We start from the raw sequence: 22,384 nt of genomic DNA on the forward strand, positions 1-22,384 counted from the left end.
AACTGCAAATGTTTTATCCTTTTAAGGATGTAAATTTTTGTAGGTTTTTAAATGAGTTATGATATGGAAACAACTATAAACCAAACTGTTCCCAAGAAGTTTAAAGGTCAGATTTTAATCTCTGTCTGCACTGTATTTTTAAGTAATAAGCTCGGTATTTCGTTTTCAAGTCAAAAATGTAACCCCAATTGTAATATTTTGCTTGGAAAACATATGTAGTCTGAATAGCCAGAACTAATCTGTGTGAAGGCTGGGTAAAAGCATATAAACAGAAAGTCCATTTGAACGGATCTGTAACAGGGCTAATGGATTTCAAAGAGGCAGTATGACATTAAACAATTTCCATAAATATAGCAAACATTTTCATCACATGACTTTTTTTAAAGCGAGTCCAATGTTTGTTTCTGAGAACTATTAGAAAAGCATAACATTTCATTTTTTATATTTTACAAATGTCGCTGTTGACATTTGTCAACCCCGTTACTCATAATCACCAAAGAAAAAAATTACAGTTTATCAGCAAGTAAAAACTTACCAATAAGTCAGAAACTAACTAGCACCATACAAATGATAACTTAATATAGACAAAATTTGCAACCCAGTTATCTTTTCAATTTTGTTGGACAACTCACATAATAATAAGTAAGAATAATCCTTACTATATTATTATGGCCTTAGTATAAACAGATTTTTGCTAACTTAAATTTTAAGTACAATCAAATTGGCTTACTACTAGACTAAAAAAAGTTGGTTCAACTTAAAAAAGTATATGCAGGATTAAATGAGAAATATGATCAACTATAAATATTAGAGATGCACCAATAAATTGGCCAATAATCGGTATCAGCCTGAAAAAAAATGTCATGTATTCAGTACAAATATCTAAAAATTCTTAAATCAAGATGTATTTTCTTGATGAGCAAAATGACCTAAGAAAATAAGTCTATTTTTTAAATTATGCAAATTAAGTAAATTTTGTGCTTTAAACAAAAAATGGGGTAAGAATTTTTCCTTGAAGTGTTTAAAAAAAGTTTTTTTAGATATTTGCACTGAAAACAAGACAGAAATACTAAGTAAGGAAAGTAATTTTTTGCCGTGTACACGGCAAAAAAATTATTTTCAAGAAAAAAATTCTTAATATTTTTGTCTTGTTTCAGTAAAATTATCTACAAATTCTTAAATCAACATGCTTTTTCTTGATGAGCAAAACAACCCAAGAAAATAAGTCTAGTTTTAAGACCAAAAATATCAAATTTAAGTGATTTTGTGCATAAAACAAGCAAAAAAATTTGCCAATGGGGTAAGCACATTTTTCTTGCATTTTACTTTGATTTAGTGTTTAAGAAAAATGTTCAAGATTTTTTGCTTACCCCATTGGCAGATTTTTTTGCTTGTTTTATGCACAAAATCACTTAAATTTGATATTTTTGGTCTAAAAACTAGACTTATTTTCTTATTTTCTAATAAAAACATGCCTTAAAAACCCCATTACTGGTGTGACGTTACTGTAGACAAATAACAAAAAGTTAAAATTAGTAAACTTATTTTATAAGTTACAACAACTAGTCATAATTTAAAAAAAGACTAACGGTACATTCACACATTGTGTGAGCGTTAATGCTTCTCATTTACTTTGTGTGACGTCATGCGTTGCCGAACTGAATTGTGGATCCGTCGACGTTGTGTCACTGCCATTGCTCAAGGCAGAAGTTGAACATTTCTCAACTTTACAATCGCCAATGCATGCATCTGCCAATCATATCGCCTTATGCAAATAACAGAGCACCCAATTACGTTTTTACAAGATTGGAGAACAGAGGAGCATGTGTTGTGGCCATTGTGATTGTGCCTTCCGTCAAGCGTTAACGCTGACACCCCGTGTGAATGTACCGTAAGTTGAAATGACTTGTAAAATATTTTTATAGTGTAGAGGTTGACAATTGTTCAAACAGGTTTAAGTTTTAATCGTATTATTTTTTATTTCGTAACTTTATTGTGGAAATCGCCATCAAGTGTTAACTGAAGTACTATTGGGAGCTTATATAATAAGTGATCAAAACAGAAGTGCATGAACCAGCGGAGAGCCAAGCAGGATGCCTCAGGCTGGGCACAGGACTCATCGCAGCAAGCCTTGGTCTCATGACAGCCACCTGAGGGTCAACCCAGCACAGTCTTTATTTAACCCACAGCCCAAACAACAACCGTTTGTCAGTTCTCAGGACGGAAGTGCGCGTCCAAACTCATTTTTTGCCCAAAGGTTTTGAGAAGTGTGGAAACATTTCAACCAACAGCAGATGATGTTCGTTGGCTGGCATCTCTCTGCACTAGCACTAGACGACTTGACCGTGATGAGTCACTGTCCCTGGTGGAGATAACAAGTAGATAACCGGGCTGGAAGATCATTGTGCAAACACTCATCCAACATGAAGGAGGGAATGTTGTTGAATGTCTCAGCAGTTGTATGAGTGGGATGCAAGTGGAATTAATATTATACAGTCTCAGCTTGCCACAATATTTTACTAATAAAAGATGTTTGGCAGAGGCCGCTATGCAGATACTTACGGCAGCGAGTTTGTCAAATCGTGCAAAGAGCTCGTTGAGGGTCATCACTAACTCCTGGGCGGTACACTGGGAAGCCAGACTGGTGAAGCCCTCAATGTCAGCAAAGAGAATACTGCACAGAGAGAGAGAGAGAGAGAGAGAGAGAGAGAGAGAGAGAGAGATAGAAATACTTTGTTTTGTATCACATATCATCAATCATAGAATATTTATGGTACAACTTGTAATGCACTGCGAGTCACTTTGGATTAAATCAAATGTCAAAATGTAAATGTAAATAAAGTTGAATGTGCACCAGCACCTCAACTAGTAGAGTAGAGCATTGCATTCAATGCAGAGGTTGTTCGATTGCCAGGGAATGCACATACTGATGAAAAATATATATACTGAATCCACTGTTAGTCACTTTAGATAAAAGCACCTACCAAATGCATAAACGTAAATGATTTATCTAAAACCCCTTTTTGTTTATTGTTCAAGGTAAACAGGGCTTAATCTAATATATTTTATCACCACAAACAATAGCTTTACATTTTAAAAATTCTCCGCCAGCGTTTAAAAAAAAAGTGGCCAGCCAGCGCCAGCATTTTTTATTATTTTCACAAACGTTTAATGCTTTCAGAAAATTTTCTTCTTTAAATATATAAACATACAATACATCAAATGAAAGAACAGACCCTCTGTTTAAAAAAAGAAAAAAAAAGTTTCATCCTACCCTCATTTGTTCTTTTATTATCACCTTTCAAATATGAGTAGGTTTCTTCAAAAATACCACATTTTGAGCAAAAAGCTGAGATAATTGCATTTTTTGTGAAGGACTTTTGTTAGAGATCAGATTCAGAGCGATCCACAAAACATACACAGAGTTTGATCTGTTTGCCCTAAGGAAATACTTCCAGTTGGGTAAGAGCACCACCTGGTAGATAATAGCAGAAATTCAGATTGCCGGAAAAACTTGTCATTGGCAGGAAAGCGTTTTCTCTTAAAGGGACACTTCACTTTTTTTAAAAATATGCTCATTTTCCAGCCCCCTTAGAGTTAAACGTTTGATTCTTACCGTTTTGGAATCCATTCTGCCGATCTCCGGGTCTGTCGGTAGCACTTTTAGCATATAGCTTAGCATAATCCATTGAATCTGATTAGACCATTTAGCATCGTGCTTAAAAATAACAATAAGAGTTTTGATATTTTTTCCTATTTAAAACTTGACTCTTCTGTAGTTACATTGTGTACTAAAACCGACGGAAAATTAAAAGTTGCGATATTCTAGACAGATATGGCTAGGATACTGTCATTCTGGCGTATTAATCAAGAACATGGCTGCAGGAGGCGCAATGATATTACGCAGCAGCCTAAAATAGTCCCCTTAGTATCTTTCAATAGCAGGGTACTATTTTCGGTGACTGCGTAATATCATTGCGCCTTCTGCAGCCATGTTACGGCAACAAAGTTCTTGATTATTACGCCAGAATGAGAGTATAGTTCCGTTGGTCTTAGTAAACAATGTACAGAAGAGTCAAGTTTTAAATAGGAAAAATATCAAAACTCTTTGGTTATTTTTGAGCGCGATGCTAAATGTTCTAATCAGAATCAATAGATTGTGCTAAGCTATGCTAAAAATGGTAGCACCAGACCTGGAAATCAGAAAATGAGTATATTTTAAAAAAAGTGGAGTGTCCCTTTAATTGACGAGTTAACTCGTCAATGGCGGGAAAGAGTTAAATAGATTTACTGATACATTATCTGTGTAGCTTGTACTGTAGCATACTATGGTTTTGTTTGTAGTTTGACTGTAGTTTAAAACTGTAAGTTTGCCAAACTACAAGACACTCGTAACTTTAAGTAGCTACCGCAACCAAATAAAAACTTCCTCGCACTATACTGTAAGTCACTATGGTTTAAAAAAACATCTACCAAATGAAAAACCTCATGGAAAAATGAGGTCATACTCACTAAGCATCCTGTTGCTCATTCACCTATATTGCACGGTTGCCACGGTAACCCAGCGTACAATTCAAACCATCACCCACAGCTTTTCATTTTAATTGGCTATTTGAAAGGCAGACTTTACATAGAAACAATATCGGCTAAGTATTGTGATCCGCGCGTTACAGCTCCATTACCATGCCAATGGCACCATAGACAGGTTTGGACAGGAGGGTGCGATCTCTGCAGCAATAGATGACATTCACATTAGGAGAATGCTGTGTCTACAGAGACAAAATAGTGAAGCGCAGTATTCCCCCATCGAAGCCCAGTAATAGATATGGCTATTTGTGCACCTGAAACTAGAGACAAAACAAAACTTTATAGGCTGTTATGACTTTTCCTATCTTGGAAAGCTTTCACTGGAGCTGGTTTAACACTCAACGTGACAAACAGTGGAAAGATAACAAAACTCTGACTAAAGCCCAAGACAAGGGTTAGGGTGGTCTCTCTGTTTGGACTTAATAACCAAGTATCGAAGACGATTTCCAGAAATGTTTAAAAGTGGCCCAAAAGGGAAGATTTTCTCACCCAACACAAAGTTGTCAAGTTCCTGTGAAGTAAAAAAAAACTGGCTTTACTATGATTATGTTAGCCTTGAGGATATCTATAAACTACTGTACAAAATGTGCATTTAAAAGATTTGACCGTTCAAAACATACTGTCTCTCACTTCTGCCAATACAGATCAATCAATTGGATGACATTACTCTGCACTTCAGCTTCTCATCAGATTCCAGGTTGTGAGGTAAACTAAACTCTATTGGCTATTTTAAAAGGGGAGGAACCATTTAAAATGAGGAAACTCTTACATCCAAATAATGCATTTGTTATTGCAACATGTAACGCTTTCAAGTTGGAAAAATTACATGAAAGTAATTATGCAAAAATCTACAAATCGAAAACCAATATTAATTTGAGTGTTTCATTCTTTGCACATTTAAAATGATTGAAATTTAGCATGCAGAACAAAAAGTTTGCAAAACTATTCATCACCATTGACAGACTTGTTAGAAACTGACACATCCCATACAACTCAGCAATTCGTGTATCATTTACTGTACAATCCTGGGTTTCCTACTTATAAACATGACTTCGGCTGCATCCAAATACCCACAATTGTGGTCTTTGCAATTGACCACTTGCATGTCATATTTCCTGTATTTGGCCCAAGTGTTCTAGTGGGCATGAAGATCCCAAGCGTGCATGTATAGGTAATTACCCAATGGGACAGCAAGTGTAAAAATGTCAATCCACTTTGCACCAGAACGTATTCGTTTTTTATTCACTTTTAATTTATATTTAACATTTTTAAGTTTTTCTCTAAATAAAACTGACAAAGTGCAATGCCCTTAACCCGCAATCTCGAATACCTAGTATTTAAATAATTTAAAATGTAATAATTTAATTGAATAGTATTTAAGGCTAAGCGTATCCCATCACGCATCATGATCTGGATGTAAATTGTGAGACTATCGCACAGACGTGGCGAGATGTCGCAGAAACTTTAATTGTAAGTTAATAATGAATATTACATATTTTAGTAGTAAATGGAAAGTGTTGCACATTTCATTGGTGCAGACTGCATTGTTATGTATTTTATAAAACATCTGCAACTGCTTTTATTACATAATTAGAAACAACATTAATTGTGTCATTTATTCAGGGACTACTAAATAAATGATAAACTTTAAAGAGCCACACAGATCCAAAATCGAAACTGACCTGTATTGCAGTGTGTCATGTAGCTGTCCATCAATGTAAACAATGTGCAAAGTAGTTGAACCAAAAAGTGCACGATTAATAAAGTTATTGTCTTCTAAAGTAGGGAGTCGACTCTGAATCGCTGAAACGAGTCATCATATGGTTTGAATCTCCTGCCTGACTTTATCCACGTAATACCAACACTTTGTATAATAATCTCCGCCTACAGCCTTGCCCGGGAGAAACGAAAACTATGACCTGCCCACAGCTAGTTAGTGTGTAAACATCATATCACGCTGTGTTTTCAGTTTGTGTTGTTTTCACTACCAAAGGATGAAGATATGAAGAATCAGTGGTTAAAATGACTTTTTCAAGGAGAAAAGATACCCATATGGTTCAGTACCCACTTTATTTGGAACAACATACGTTTCCTAACCACGAGTTACATACTTGCTTAAATGAGTGTAAAATGTTAGTTTCTGTCGTCGTTTTATTACTTGGATTAATGATGAATGATGACGTTGTTTAAACTCTAAATATACTGTCAGAGAGTCACGTTAGCAAGCGGCTAACGCATGTGCACTAACTTAAGTGTTTAAATTTTTGCTATGGTTCGGTTAGCTTACATACTTGCTTAAATGAGTGTAAGAACGTTAGTTTCTGTCGTCGTTTTATTGCTTGGATTAATGATGAATGATGTGTATTGATGTCAATAATGTCTTCTCGGTAAATCATGTTAGCACTAGGTCAATACATGTTGCACTATGGTTGGTCTGTGCAGAGATCCTGTCAGTTGACCAATCAGAGCAGAGTAGGCTACTGAAAGGTGGCGCATAAGTGTTGATAATAATCTTTAAGTTCAGCAAATGTTCATTTTAAGACATGGGACAGTCTTGCATGCGCTCTCAAGTGGCCAAGACCGCAATTGTGGGTATTTGGACGCAGCCTTCGTTTGATCATTCATGTGCTAAAATTCGTAATAATGATATTCCCAACACCACTTGAAGGCAGCATAACTTCCTATTTTAGTGGAAATGTGGAAAAGCATCAAACAAGGCTGTGCATTTTAAGGCACTTCGGTGGGTCTTTAATTTTTTTTTGCATTTTCTGCATTGTTAGCTGGGAGACCATCTGGCCAACCCCAATGAAACCTTTCCTTCAGACTAAAAGCCTTTGGAACTTTTATCATAGGACTGAAAGAATATATGTTTATTTGATTTCTGCACTGATGAAGACAAGAATAAATTAATATTTTTATCATGTTAATTTAAATGAAGGTATGCAGAAACTCTTAGGGACCCAGACAGCATTGCCCATTTTTCTGTTCAGTTCATGTAGCTCTATGCTAACAAGATGATGATATAAATCAGGTGTGTTAAATGAAGGAGACTTACAAAATGTGTAATGCATTTTTCCCCATTGCCTTAGCTGACCCATGCCGATCATGTGCAAAACGCACAACAGGGCCCCAAGCTGCATTTTAGCCCACTCCCTAATGTCATGACACCATATTGAATTTTTTATTTTTAATAGTCCTGATTAAAAACAAATGAACAATAACTTAAGGGCTGCCTTCTGTATACAACATTGCCAAGTCAATCAAACTTTAACAAGCACTTTGGTTGGAAGGATAAAGTGTTTATAAGAAACCAACATTTTTTTGTGGTTTCTTCCCCATATAAAATCTATTTGTGAGAACATGTTGTCATAGCACAGACTGGTCATTTGAGGATGAGCCATGCTGCTTTGAAATGGTCCATATGTGTCTGCGGTGGGGGGCTTTGCATTATTAAACTTAATTATAAAAAGGTTCAATCTCTCCATATCACTCTGAAATGTGCAATTTAGCATAGCAGAATCCAGTTATCTCTCCAAGAATTAATATAAACATCAAACAGCATGCACACACCACTAAAGCTACATTTAACTGTCCCATTAAGTACACAACACTAAAACCCCTTACATTAGTCATAGATTATAGCTCTTCATATAGCTGATGGACCTATTAGTGTTGTTAGTTGCTAAATATAAACCCTTAAATAAAAGGCCTCCCCCTGGGTGGGTGGATAAAAGTTATTTGATTCTGAAAGAGCGAGAGAGTATAGTTCTCAAAAGGGCAGGCGTGGAGCTGTCTGGGCTACAAAAAGCATATCAGGCGGATCTTTAAAGCTCATTTAACCGTTAGCTCGGAGTGACTCATCAGCCGCCCGGACCAAACATGTCGCTGCATTGTGGTGCGATGGCAGGTCTGCTTTTAAAAGGGAATCCAAACACATTATGGCCTCAGGAGCATTTCTGCTGGCTATAATAAACACACTCTAGGTCCTTTACTTGGCGCTAATAATCTAGAGCTTTTAAGCGTGTAAACATGACGCACACCAAGAAAAGAAATCCTGTCCATCCCTAATGGAAAACCTATCTACATCATCAGCACTATGGAGACCATCTTAAAATAGTTGCAGTGGCCCATTACACGTTAAAGCTGCGATATGTAACATTCGCCTCTCTATCGCCATCTCTGTTTGAAATGAAAATTAGCAGGTTACTTCTTACGTTTGTTAAAGAGCACCAATGGTCCAAATTCACGATTTTACATTTCCTTTGGTGTGTGTTAGTACATGTTAACGATATGCAAAAGGTACAAATCCCAAAGTAAACGATGACGCAAGTTATCGTCTCCAACGTGAATCTCATTTCTTGGACTACAACAAACACACGGATTGTAGACAACAGTTTACTTCCTGGGCCTGTTGACGTGGACAAGACCGACATTATCATAATTCCTCCCGCCTGGGACTCAGCCTGTAAGTTAACTCATTGCATTATGCGCAAATTTTTCAAACATGGTAAGGAGCGTCACATTTCCGGCTGACGTCAGAGGTATTCAGACCAATCACAACATAAAGATTCTCAACTCAACGCTTCTCAAATCTGTGCGTTTAAGGAAGAGAGTGAAATCTGAAGCTACAAAAATGTACGGTATGTGTAAAATAATGTTTTTTTAACCATAAAACATGCAACACATTGTACCAAATACACAAAATAACGTTGTTTTTAGCAACGACATTTCGTGTGAAATCTGACCTGACATTTTATAAATCATTATTATAAGCTCACTGTTGGGAATCTAATTATTTAGGTATCTGCTCAATGACTGATTTTTGCTCATTTTTACCCAAGTTACAGACTGCAGCTTTAAATTTATCATAAAAATCACAACCCTTTTCAGATTTAACAGTGAAATCTGAGATTTAATCTCTCCTCCACGAAAACGAAGCAAATATATTCATGATTCATCTTGACTCATCAAATGTTCGCGAGAATATAAATGCCAAAAAAAAACCACACTTACCAAACCTCATGATGAGTACAGTACTGTATATATATATTTGTACTTATTACATGGTTCATTGGAATGCTTGATTCTGATTGGCCAGTTGCGACATTTGCAGGTTTTTTAATACGATTAAAACTAAATAAAATAATTTTGACAGATACAGTTTAATATTACACAAAAATTAAATATAAATGTTTTTTAAAAACATATATTAAATTATATATAAAAAAATTATTAAACAAAATTGCATGTTTGTGAAATTTGTCTTATTTTAAAAATCCTTCCCACCAGAAGGTCTGAATTCTTTAAAAATTAGCTAAAATATTTCAAATGAATATTTAAAAGTTCCTTATCTTACTTAGTAGGTCAATAGCCGTGTAAAAAGCGGGATAATGTACAGGCAGATGGTTGTTATTGTGAAATAAGCCTCCTCTTCGCGTCGTGTCCTGATCACAGTGTCTGGGCTTAGTTCTGGGATAACAACCGGCTGCCTATCCAACTGTTTCTCGAACGCGGAAGTAAGTGATGTGATGTATTCCCTTTCCGGTCCGAGACTTCTGGTTCAATAGCCAGCCGGTAGAAAACAGTGTAGTGGGAGCTCGCATAAAACATGACATTAAACAGTTAATATTTACTACACCTGCCATGTATGAACCAGTGTGAGGATGAAATTAAGAAGTGGCAGATAGAAGAAGATATATTCAATCATTTCATGTTTTTGATCGAAGGTGATGGGTCTTCAATGCGCAAATATAAAAGTAGAGACATACCAGTATCTTTACAATGGGAGTCAGTCGAGTGTTTGTACATGGAATTTACCAAGACTTTGTGTTTTTAACTTTTAATGGGCTGGTTTAAAATGTCACAACTGTCCCTCTGGTGTGAGTTTTTTTAAAACGGCAATTTTTAATGGACTTGTTTATGGCGACACGTCAAGCTTCACGCGGTCCGACACAGTTAGCAGTATTTCTCATTCAACACATTGTAAGTTATTTGAACAAACCATAATAAACATATTAAACTACTACATGTATTGAGTATTGTTTTATGAAACTATTATTACACCGCTTTTTACGCAGGGAGGAGACATGAGCTTATGAAATTATTTGCTTACTTATTAAAGCATTTGCTTTTTCATTTAAAACATATCAAAAGTACACGCAAACAATCTCATTTCTGTACAAATTATGTCATCATCTTGGATTTTATAATAAACATCAAACAGCCAGTCAAAACGGCACACTTGTGTCCTTCACAATAGACTACCAGCTTTAGTGGGTCACTGGAAGTCATAAACCAGAAAGCTCAAAGATGGCGGTGCCCACGTTTACATCAAGAAACAGGTGGATACATTATTCCTTACATAATATATAAGTAGTAAGTGATGACGGGCCGTTAAATTATTTGAAAATAATGCACAACCAAGGTGGTAATACGTCACGATACAAAGCGAAACATTTTAAAGATTAAAAGATTTTTTTAAGATAAACATTTCAGTCAAGTGTTTTTTAACACTTTGTCTACAGGTTGCATTTTTTTGGCAAAAAAAAAACAATTCTTGCCAATGTCAATTATAATGACTTTGTGGTGACAGCGATCCTAAAAGGTCAAATGTAGCACAGGCTACATTACCTCAGGAACCGGGATGGCTTAAAGTAATCTCAAAGTGTTGACAGGAAAATTAAAGAAAAATGTCCGGAAGTAAATTGGAGTGTGTGGCTATAGTCTGATGAGAGGAAAAAAGCCCAGAAAGGAATGTTATACAAAGTCACACTTCCTGCTTATATAACATGACCCTTTAAATCTTTCACAAGTCACCACTCGGTCTGTATCAAAGTAGCTGCTCGAGAGCTCTATCCTCCAGACCCCTCACCCCGGAACCACTGCTTTCCATCAACCCATCGGCTGAACCTCTGTAACACGTGCCAAAAACACATCGTATACCAATGTATGCGCTTACACCATCTACACTTGACTGTTACTCAGTCTACATATGACTGCTTTTTTTCCACTGATCTTACTGTTATTATTAAATTGTGAATTTCACCCAACACTGCCCTCTGTACACAGTTGTAAAATCTTATCAGCTCATTATTCATGTACTAATGCTTCACGTACCTGGTGCTGCACAAGATTAACTCATCTGCCTTTTTTACCACCAGAACTCCCAGACTCCTCTTCCCACAACTGTGTGGGTTCCTTCAAGAGCAAAAATTCAAAAATGTTATATAACCATCCTTGGCAATTAAACCAGTGGGTCCTCCAGTAACAGACCTATCAATATTACACTTAGCGATATGACAAGCAAAGCACATCACTTGGCTGAACACTTAAACTGTTCCTCCGACCATGAGCCCTGTTTGCTGGGAGCTTTACTGGAGAAGGAATAAAGACAGACTCTCAACTATGAACAAACCCATGGCTCAGTTAACTACAGGTCCACAGGTGACCATTTTAAGGACAAGTTTGGTATTTTTCACTTAAAGCCCTGTTTTCAGATTGTTAATGATGAAATAGAACGGTTTTGACTGAAATTTGGACATATGATGCTGGCCCGAGAATTTTCGGGTGTTTCTTGTATCACCTCCCACCTCTATAATGGGTTTATAGGTACACAGGAACAATCCTTCCCAAAATGCACCAAACCTCCGTCCACAAAGACGCGAAACTCACCGAGTGGTCAGGGGTGCCCACTGACATGCCCACACAAAAATCGCTGCAAAAGACGCACTCCAACAGGTTTTATCGTAGTTTTTGTCCAACTCCATTGACTTGTATTAGATGTGCTGTGAGGTACGGTATTACTCCGCTGCTGGGAACAGAAATGGAGTTGTTTGTATTCTTGCAATTGGCGGATTATCGCCACCAACTGGGCTGGAGTGTCTATTATTCAAGCTCTCAACGGAGAGATACGGGTGTGAGGCGTTTGAAAAAATAGGTCCACAAGTTTACAACGAACGGTAAAACACCTGTTGGAAAGCATCTTTTGAAGCGATTTTTGTGTGAGCACACCAGTGAACACCCCCGACCACTCGGTGAGCCCCACGTCCCCGCAAACGAAAGTTCAATGCACTTCAGGAAGGACTGCCCCAGTGCACCTATACACCCACTGCAGAGGTGGGAGGTGAAACAACAAACACCCGAAAATTCTCGGCACATGTATGATTCAAAAACAAACAGACAAGTCCGCGCACGCGCCGGACGATCCGCGCAACATGGTGAAGCCCGCGCCGCGGAAACCGGACGATTCGCGCAACGCTGTGAAGCACGCGCCGCGGCAACCGGACGATCTCCGCAACGCTGTGAAGCCCGCGCAGCGGCAACCGGACGATCCGCGCAACGATGTGAAGCTCGCGCCGCCGTGGCAATCGGACGATCCGCGCACATCTCGAGTCGAGGCACTATGGTTAAAATGGATGCCGTCATTTTCGGATTCATTTTTGATAAAACGAAAATACAGTCGTCGTCACAGGTTCAATGGGTTATCATCTCATATTTAAACATCAAATGTCAAGAGATACCAGAGAGCCATATGTGACATACATGCACATCCCTATTATGAATCCAAAAGCAGTAAATACTCTATGTTTGGATCATCTTTCTAAATCTGATCTTTAATAATTGATTTTTTTTTATTCAAAATGTGGTATTTTTTGACGAATCCTACAAGAGGTGATAAAAAAGTATAAAGACAACATAAACGTTTTCTGTCACTCAACTGGTCACGCCCTTAATTATGCAAAACATTAAGGCTTAATATAACTTAAATTGATGAGTTACAAAAAAAAAGTTGTCATGAAGGGCAAAATAAGATACATAGGGGTGTGCGGGGCAAAAACTAACGCGGGGTTAGTTGTAACACGGACTGTTTGCATTGTTGCACAAGGTTGAGCGTTTAGTTTTTCCGGTATTTTTTTCTCCCGCAAATTATTGGAAATGTATAATGTTTTTCCAGAGAGTTATTGATGAACGAGTGTTTTGGTGGCATATAAGTAATTTTTTTCATCATATGTTTTTTTTTTTTTAAGTTGGGTGTGTAAGATACCAAATTGACTAAAACATTGCATCGTTTTGAAATATGTCTGCAGCTCTTAGCAACTTTTTTGGTGGGCTTGAAAATATTTTGACCCAGCGGGGTTAATTGTAACGCTGTGTTACAACTAACCCCTTAGCACTTGTAAGCGTAATTCTTGCCGTTGTTTTAAATAGGCTACACATGAATAATTGCTGGCTGCTAACAAAATAAATGTGCCTGTCTTTTCAAAAATCGTGTGTCAAATGTATTTTTGTTCATATATTTAATATTGATTGAATAAGGTCACGTCAAAGATTGAAATCATAATGAAATGAATGGCTAAAATCAAACTTTTATGCTCATTATCCCAGAAATTTATTTTGAAACTGTAGTATGGTTATTACAGACTGAGTTGCATATAAAAAAAATGTTTCGTCATAATTGTGCTGCTTTTCTCACATATTTAGACATTTGTATCCATTTATAATTGAACTATTGTTAGTAAAGGGCTGAATGAATGAATACAGTGTGGATAGCTGTCTTTTATAGACAGATATATAAACAATATCCACTTCAAGTATATAGACAAAATAGTATTGAAATATTTGCCTGCAAACTTAATTTTTAGCAAGTGTTACAACTAACCTCCTGCCTGTTACAATTAACCCCACCTATGGGGTAAGTTGTAACGTTTGCACTTCGTCACGTTTGGTGTAATTGTTCAAGAATGGTAAGTAATAGAAACAAACTTCAAATGTTCATTTGTAGCAGAGATGTGTGTGTTGTTTTTGTACAAATATAATCAATCAAACTCAAATATTTTTTGAATGATTGAGCCAAAAAACCAAAAAGCGTCGCGTGTTGCCCCGCTCTCCCCTACACCAAAAACACTTTTTGTACCAGGCTGTCAACACATTTATTTTTACTGTAAAGATGGGCATTTTAACATGGGGGTCTATGGGATTGACTCCCTTTTGGAGCCAGCCTTTAGCAGCCAGTCGAGAAATTGCAGTTTAAGTCACTTTTGTGTTGGCTTCCCTGATTCTAACCAATGAGAGGACACATTAATCTCACATGAGTTTTATAAACAAGCTTAGGTCCATTTTTTAATTTTGCCATGTAAAAGCGAACCAAAAAAAAAAAAAAAATGAAAACACACTTAGTGGTAATTAAAAGTAAAATTACTGAACACATCTGCACATTCCACTTTACACCTAATTTAGACATCATTCACAACTACGCTGACTGTGATTGGTTCATTCGAAATGTCTATCCGAAAAGCCACTTCTGCAGTCCTTTGCTATGATAAACTCCAACCTGGCCCAGACTTTATGCCTACGGTCAAGTGCCAGTTTGCAGAACGCTGTGAAAGCATCACATCTGACTCCCTGTTTTCAAGGGCTGTTGCCATTGAGCTCATCAGCAGCTGTTGTATATATGCCATCCCATCACAGAAAAAGGCTAGCATAGAGTAATAAGCCCCATTTGCGCAGACAGCGATTAAACAGATAAAGGTCACAGATCAAACTCACAATATGTAAAAATTGCATGCACATCCGCCAATGTGTAAAGTGCACTGATTTGATTAGTCTGTGATTTCAGAAGAAAAGAGGTCCCAACCTTCATTAATTCATTGTTACAGCTCATAGTCACTGTTTTGGTCCCTATATTATTTGCACAACCATGGTTAGCTGGAGAAAGAGATGAGAAATTGTACTCCTTTGCAAAGCCACAAGAGGGAGCATATTAGGTCCATATATGAGCTGTTGTTAAAATCCTAGGTTGACTTACATGGGTGTTCTCACGAAAACTTGGTTTTAAAAATGTCAAGCATGAAAATGTAAAAATTGCTTAAATTTACTTTTTTTCCCACCAGACATTGAAAAACAAAGTCTGGAGTAAATGGGAACATTAATTTAAAAACTTTTACTTATCATTTAACACTTTTTATAACATAATTTAAAAAATTAGTCCTGAAAAAATCTCATTACCGCAACAGTCAGAAAACATCAACACTGACATATTTTCAAAATGACATGACAAACCTGAAAGAACATAATTTGGAGATTCTGCAAATGCATTTAAAATCAAAGTATTATGCTTCTATTAATTAAATTAACATTTAATAAGCATATGTTGTGTTAATGATAATCAAAATGTAGTGTAAGCATTCTGACAAGAAAATATTTCAAATTAACTGTAAAAAAATGATCTTACCTGGTAGCCATCTTGAAGTAACTGGTCCATGTGCTTGGTCACTCAAAATCAAACTTTATTAAAATTCTGTATGTTTGCTTAAACTGTTCTCAAAAAGTGTTGCGGAGGAACTTCAGGCATGGACACATAATTTTCCTAATTTTTCTTCATTATTATTATACATGAATATTCAGTAAATATTTTTTCTGTCATCTAAAGTAGTCTAGCAAAACATCCATTTATTTTTTTTCTTAATATTTTTATGTTAATTTGATTAAATTACAACATAACGCATGTTCAAACACAGCCGGACACATTGCGGTAATGAGAATTTCAGCAGAAAATGAGATAGAATTTACAATTATAAATTCTTATGTTGAAATCACACATTGTGCAAGGTAGAACACAGTATTGTGTTAATTCTGATGCTTTTTAATGTTACTATATTACACATTTTAAAGCTAAAATCATTAGTGCCGTGGTGTTTCAATGGTTTCGTGAGAATCACCCACATAGGTGTCGTCCTCAATCTATTGACTATAGCAAGAAAAACCTTTTACATTTACGGATCTGGCAGGTGCTTTATCCAAAACCGAACTCATGCATGACCTTTGGGTTGCTACTGCAATGCTCTACCAACTCAAACTCAAGCTACAGGAACATTAAAGGTGCTTTCGGATTACCTGAGTCGATCTTACCTCACATTGTCATGCTTCTGAATGTAGATCTTGTGAAACATCATATCCTCCTGTTTGGCATTTATGTCGGCTTTCATCTCCATGGCGACGTGTCGAGGAAGCACAGAGAGGAGGAGGCGTTCCTGAAATTGATGACAATGGTGGGGGAAGAAAGAGAGAGTAAATACATACAGTACAGTAAGGATAAGTGACGTTCAATGACGGGCAGCAGTCTCCTTAACAGAGAGCCTGATCATCTGTTTATCTACTCGAGCCATCTCCTCCTGCTGAGACATGTAGTGACAACACGACAACAGACAGTGATGTCTCACATGCTTCTTCTCAATATGTGCAGCATACTGTGTTAGGAGAGATTAAAACCAGAACAACGACGAACATTTCAGTTCTTCTACTACAGCCTAAACAAAAAGCTCTGTGGTGACGCAACACCAATTTTGATATGGGAGTGACATCATGTGATTTATATACCGAAAATGATATTTTTAGGCATGGGACATGGATACATACATGCACACATATACATATGGCATGCACACATGTACATATGACAATTATGCATGGCAAGTCTTCACGCTAAGGCTCAGATTTCTCAAATGTACACACATTTGGCCGAGGTGCTCTTGATAGTTTTCTCACCTGTTGCTGGTTTTCTCTTTGAGAGTGCAGTCGGGCTTGAATACATTCTCTGGTCTCTTGGAAAGCCTGTCGCTGTGAGCCCTCCGCTGGGTAATGCGTGCACACTCCGACTATATTAGTGCATGAGAAGATCAGGACATTGGACACGAGCTGTGGATAAAAGCAAAATACAACATAAACAACAGGGCCAAACTTTTTTTGAATAGGGGAGAGAGGGGGCGAAAGTACAATTTTTCAGAAAAACTTCATTTTAAAAGATAATCTTTTAGACATAGATATATTTTTGGTGTGGTCAATAACTCACAAGTGTGGTCTATCAATACCAGGTGGAATTTTGAACAAATGTAAAATGACTTCTGTATAATTTCACTTTGAACATAAGTAGTGAATTGTTACTTTTGACCCTGTCAAAACGAAAGTAACACACAGGTGGGTCAGAAGTAACACAACAAAACAAGATACACCGTAAAAAATATTTTGCTGCCTTAAATTTTTTGTTGAATCGACTCGGATTTACAAGTCATTTCAACTTACTATTATTTAGCTTGACTAGAGATGAGTTGTTATAACTTATAAAATTAAGTTGACTTTTCTCAACTATATTACCAGGGCTCCAGACTGCCACCAAATGGTGGCAATTTGCCAACAAAATTTTTGAGTGTGCCACTGAATTTTACATCCAGCCGCACATGTGCGACCAGTAACTTGACCTTTTTTGTGATGTGACACTGAATTCGAAAATAGCACATTGTACTTTCTGCATCTATCATTACAAAATAAAAAAAATTGTAGAAATTACATTGCTGGGTATTACTGGCAACTAGCTGCCAGTAACTTACTGTAGATTTTACATTTATGTTATTTAGTGCACTGTAAAAAAATTCCGTAGAAATTTCAATGTTATTGCAGCTGGGTTGCCGGTAATTTACCGTAGATTTACATTTATGTTATTTACTGGCAAGAGTTTGTTCAAAGTTAAATAAATTTGAAATATTAAGAAGTCTTTATCTTTACAGAATAAAACCACACAATAACAGCCTCATGCAAAGCATTCTGGGAATCAGAAATCATCATCAACCTTTTTCTGTTTTTTGCTTCAGATTCTGTTTCCCAGAATGTTTTGCTTGATGCTGTTTTTTTAGTTTTACTCTGTAAAGACAAAGACTTGTAAATGTTTAATGTTCATTTAACTTTGAACAAACACTTGCCAGTAAATAACATAAATGCAAATCCACGGCAAATCACCGGCAACCCAGCTGCAATTTCTACGGAATTTTTTCACAGTGTGGCAACAGTTTGTTCAAAGTTAAATGAACATGAAACATTTTCAGTCTTTATCTTCTACATGTAAGTTACTGACAACCAGCTTAATTACAGCATTAATTACAGCTTAATTACAGTGTATTTATTAGTAATACAGTGGAAATTTGTAGAAATGGGAAATTTTTGGTTAGCATGTTGATTTACCGTGTGTGCCCCTAAATTTTCTGGTTGCGCCCCTAAAATTTTCAGTTGGAGGTCACTGTGCTCCTAGTGAAAAAAAGTTAGTCTGGAGCCCTGAATTACTATAAACTATATACTACTCATCTCTGTTGACATGACTTGTAAATCTGAGTTAATTGAACAAAAAATTAAGGCAGCAAAGTATTTTTACAGTGTAGATTTTTGTGTTACAAGTGTTTGTATTAAATATACATGACTATGACGTCGTAAATATGTAACTCTAAACATATTTTGTAATTTATCTTTGTAAAAAATAATGAAATTACATTTTCATTTTAAATTTCAGTTTTATCAAATGTTTCAAAAGCAACCAACAGTACAAACTTAAATAGTTGAGAATAAAAAAAATTCAACAGTTTGAACGCTATGAAAATTAAATTCAGTCAAATAAGAATAATGTCATATTTCAACATATACAACAGTATTAGCAGCGGGACAAAAGTAACAAGTATTTCTTTTGACCCGTCAGGAGATCTTCATATTTAAACACGATTTACTTTTATTTTGAAAAACTCAGAGAAGTTAAACTTTAGGATGTGTTACAGCACTAAATAACCTGTAGATTGATCAGTACTGTAACACGTGAAACGAAAAACACAACACGTTATAAGAAAAAAATGATCACTTTAGGTATTTATTATCATGGTTGAAAACACCTTTCTGGATCTACACGCGGAAAACGGTGAGTAAATAATGCGATATTTGTCATGTCTGTCAAGGGTTTTGTGCCTAAGATGCTGTCATAGTTTGGGATGCAAATTTTATCAGGGCTCAGAGAAAATGGCTTTGTTACTTTCGTCCCATGTTACTTTTGCCCCGGTTCTCCCCTATATATTAAAAATATATTTATTTATTTATATGTATGTATAACTATATTTATTTATTTATTATATACAGCTACAGAAAAAATAAGAAACCACGTTTTACCTTCAATCATAATTTTTTCTTTATGTATTTTGACCAGTTAAAGGTAGGGTAACACATTTTGAAAAATGCTAACGGTAGCCGCCTAGCACTGAAATCACGATCCCGCCCTCAAGTCAAATCGCCATCCAAAGTCACGCCTCTTTCAAAACACATGAACACGCACAGATCAGACGGTCACATCTTATGTCTATTTACCAATGAGAAAGCTTTGCAGTACTAAGTGAATAACATTTCCAAAATAACCAACATAAACAACTGGTTTACATCAGAATTAGTTTAGGCACACTTTCAGTTGTGTAGACGTAGTAACTATATCGTTACGCTAATCCGTAAACTAACACAAATTTCATAAGCAACACAATGTTTCATCAAAGTAGAATATCTAATCCATCTCAATACAAACATATCACATACCTACCTTACAAAAATAAACAGTGCAACGACCCTTTCAGACCCTTTGCCTCCTGCAGCCGTTCGCATCTTGTGGTAAAGCAGTAAAGTTACCGATGTTCATTTGGGTTTTTGCTCTTTGCTGATCCAGGCAGTTTTTGCTGTTGTTGTTATAAAAGGTGCCTTTCATTTTGTGGCTCCTTTACAGGTTGTCAATTCAGCAGAAAAGTTTGCTGTTCTCGCTGTTTACAGACAGGAGGTGAGCGCACGTGAATGCGCCGATGACGTATGGTGTCTGCGTGGACTCGCTGCGCGGTGGGCATTCAAATTACGCTTACGTATGAGGGACAAAAAAGGAAACATCCGTTCGGACCGAAATCTATGATTGGTTGAACATTTTTTGGTCCTACGCCTTTCACAGATGACGGCATAACTAAAAATGTTTCAGGATCAAATCTGTTACCCTACCTTTAAGAAACCTCTTTGGGCTGATTGGTTGGACATGACCATGCTTTTTTCTTTGCGCTATTAGCACATTTTTAATACCATGCAGTGTAACTTCACGTCTTATTTTCGTCATCACTATGTTTTAATTAGGGGATGTAAAATATGTAAATGTAGTAAAATATAGTTTATTTTTAGGCACATATTTTTCATCTTGGCCTCGCTAATATTGGCACAAAAAAAGTCATTTAAAAGTTTAACTTTAACACTTTCTATGGTTTCAGTAAAAGACAGAAAATCTGCAAACCTAAAAATAGAATGTGTGATAAAAGACAAGCCAAGGCAAAACCAAAGCTGTTCAGTGTCAACGCAAATCAATTTATCTGGGTTAAAAACCCTCCTCCTTCTCTTTGACAGGCTAGGTCAGGATCAGGGCATCTTGACTCTTTTCAAACACTCACACTGAAGCAGCGGGGCCTGTTTCCTTAATATATCATTTTAAACCAAACTTTAGCAGACATACCTCTTCCATGACCACAGGGCACAGGTCATAGCTGCATCAGTCCCTTCAGTCTATGGTTTGTTTGTCTTGTGTTGATCGTAGAAATGGGCTAAGCAGTTAATGGTAATTGGTACGGCACAGGCCGTGTGCCACTGTCAACCACTTAGTTCACTAATTAGGGCAGTTGCGGCTGGTGACTTCTTTTTTCGAGGGCGCTCGATGCGAAGTTCGTCACAACATATATGTAGCCAGTCGTGTGTGGTTCATAATTTCAAAATACATGTATGTTCTGCGCATTGAGTAATCCTATGTGCATCACGTGTCTTGTCAAAATAAGTGCCTGCTGCAGACGCGTCTAAAGGGTTTATGATAAAAGAGACGCTCGCGTTTGCCAAATTCTCGCATAATCTGATGCGTAATCAGAGTTTACTCTTAAGAGAGTGTCTTGGGTTTATTTTGTGAACGTGAGCGTCTCTTATCAAAAACTGTTTTGATGCATGTGCAGCAGGCACTTATTTTGACAAAACACGTGATGCACATGGTTCACATGACGCAACAAACACGTATTTTGAAAACACAAGCAACACATGACACTCCGAAAACTTATTTTGAATTTGCGTCCCTTGGATGAGCAATCACGAGCCGCCACGGAGTTAGGGTACACCATAAAAAAAATTGTGACTTACATCTACTTGGATTTATTCATTTGGTCATGAGTTGTTTAAAATAAGTTAAGCAAGCAGGTGCTTTTATCTAAAGAGATAAATAAAACAGTTGTTTTGTAACTGACTAAAACGGATTTGAAAATTTGGAAATGGATTTCTATTTGTTTATCAGAAACCAAATCCTATTGGTTTAACACAAAAATAGTGGTAACACTTTACAATAAGGTTCATTAGTTAACATTAGTTAATGTATTAACTAACATGAACAAACCAAGAGCAATACATTTGTTACAGTATTTATTCATCTTTGTTAATGTTGGTTAATAGAAATAAAGCTTTTAATTGTTTGTTCATGTTAGTTCACAGTGCATTAACTAACATTAACAAGATTTTAATAAAGTATTAGTAATTGTTGAAATGAACATTAACAAAGATTAATAAATGCTGTATAAGTGAAGTTCATTATTAGTTCATGTTAACTAATGTAGCTAACTAATGTTAACTAATGAACCTTATTGTAAAGTGTTACCAAAATAGTATATGCACTGCAAAAAAAAAATTTCAAGAAAAAAATTTCTTAGTATTTGTGTCTTGTTTTCAGTAAAAATATCTAAAAAAAATTTTTTTAATTCAGATGCTTTTTCTTGATGAGCAAAATGACCCAAGTAATAAGTCTAGTTTTTAGACCAAAATATTAAATTTAAGTGATTTTGTGCATAAAACAAGCAAAAAAAATCTGGCAACCCCATTGGCAGATTTTTTTGCTTGTTTTATGCACAAAATCACCTATATTTTTTGATATTTTTGGTCTAAAAACTAGACT

General features: G+C 36.3%; 1 protein-coding gene across 1 annotated transcript in view; it reads right to left on the minus strand.

Moving 5' to 3' along the window:
• The window catches only part of adcy5 (adenylate cyclase 5), a 121,798-nt gene that overhangs the window by 35,405 nt on the left and 64,009 nt on the right, over nt 1–22,384 (minus strand). The window contains exons 3-5 of the mRNA XM_055214908.2: nt 17,131–17,280; nt 16,495–16,616; nt 2,563–2,674 (exon numbers count right to left, since the gene is read on the minus strand). Coding sequence (XP_055070883.1) covers nt 2,563–2,674; nt 16,495–16,616; nt 17,131–17,280 — 384 coding nt within the window. The remainder of the gene's footprint in view (nt 1–2,562; nt 2,675–16,494; nt 16,617–17,130; nt 17,281–22,384) is intronic.

This window comes from Misgurnus anguillicaudatus, chromosome 17 (assembly GCF_027580225.2).
Source record: "Misgurnus anguillicaudatus chromosome 17, ASM2758022v2, whole genome shotgun sequence".
Classification (NCBI taxonomy): domain Eukaryota; kingdom Metazoa; phylum Chordata; class Actinopteri; order Cypriniformes; family Cobitidae; genus Misgurnus; species Misgurnus anguillicaudatus.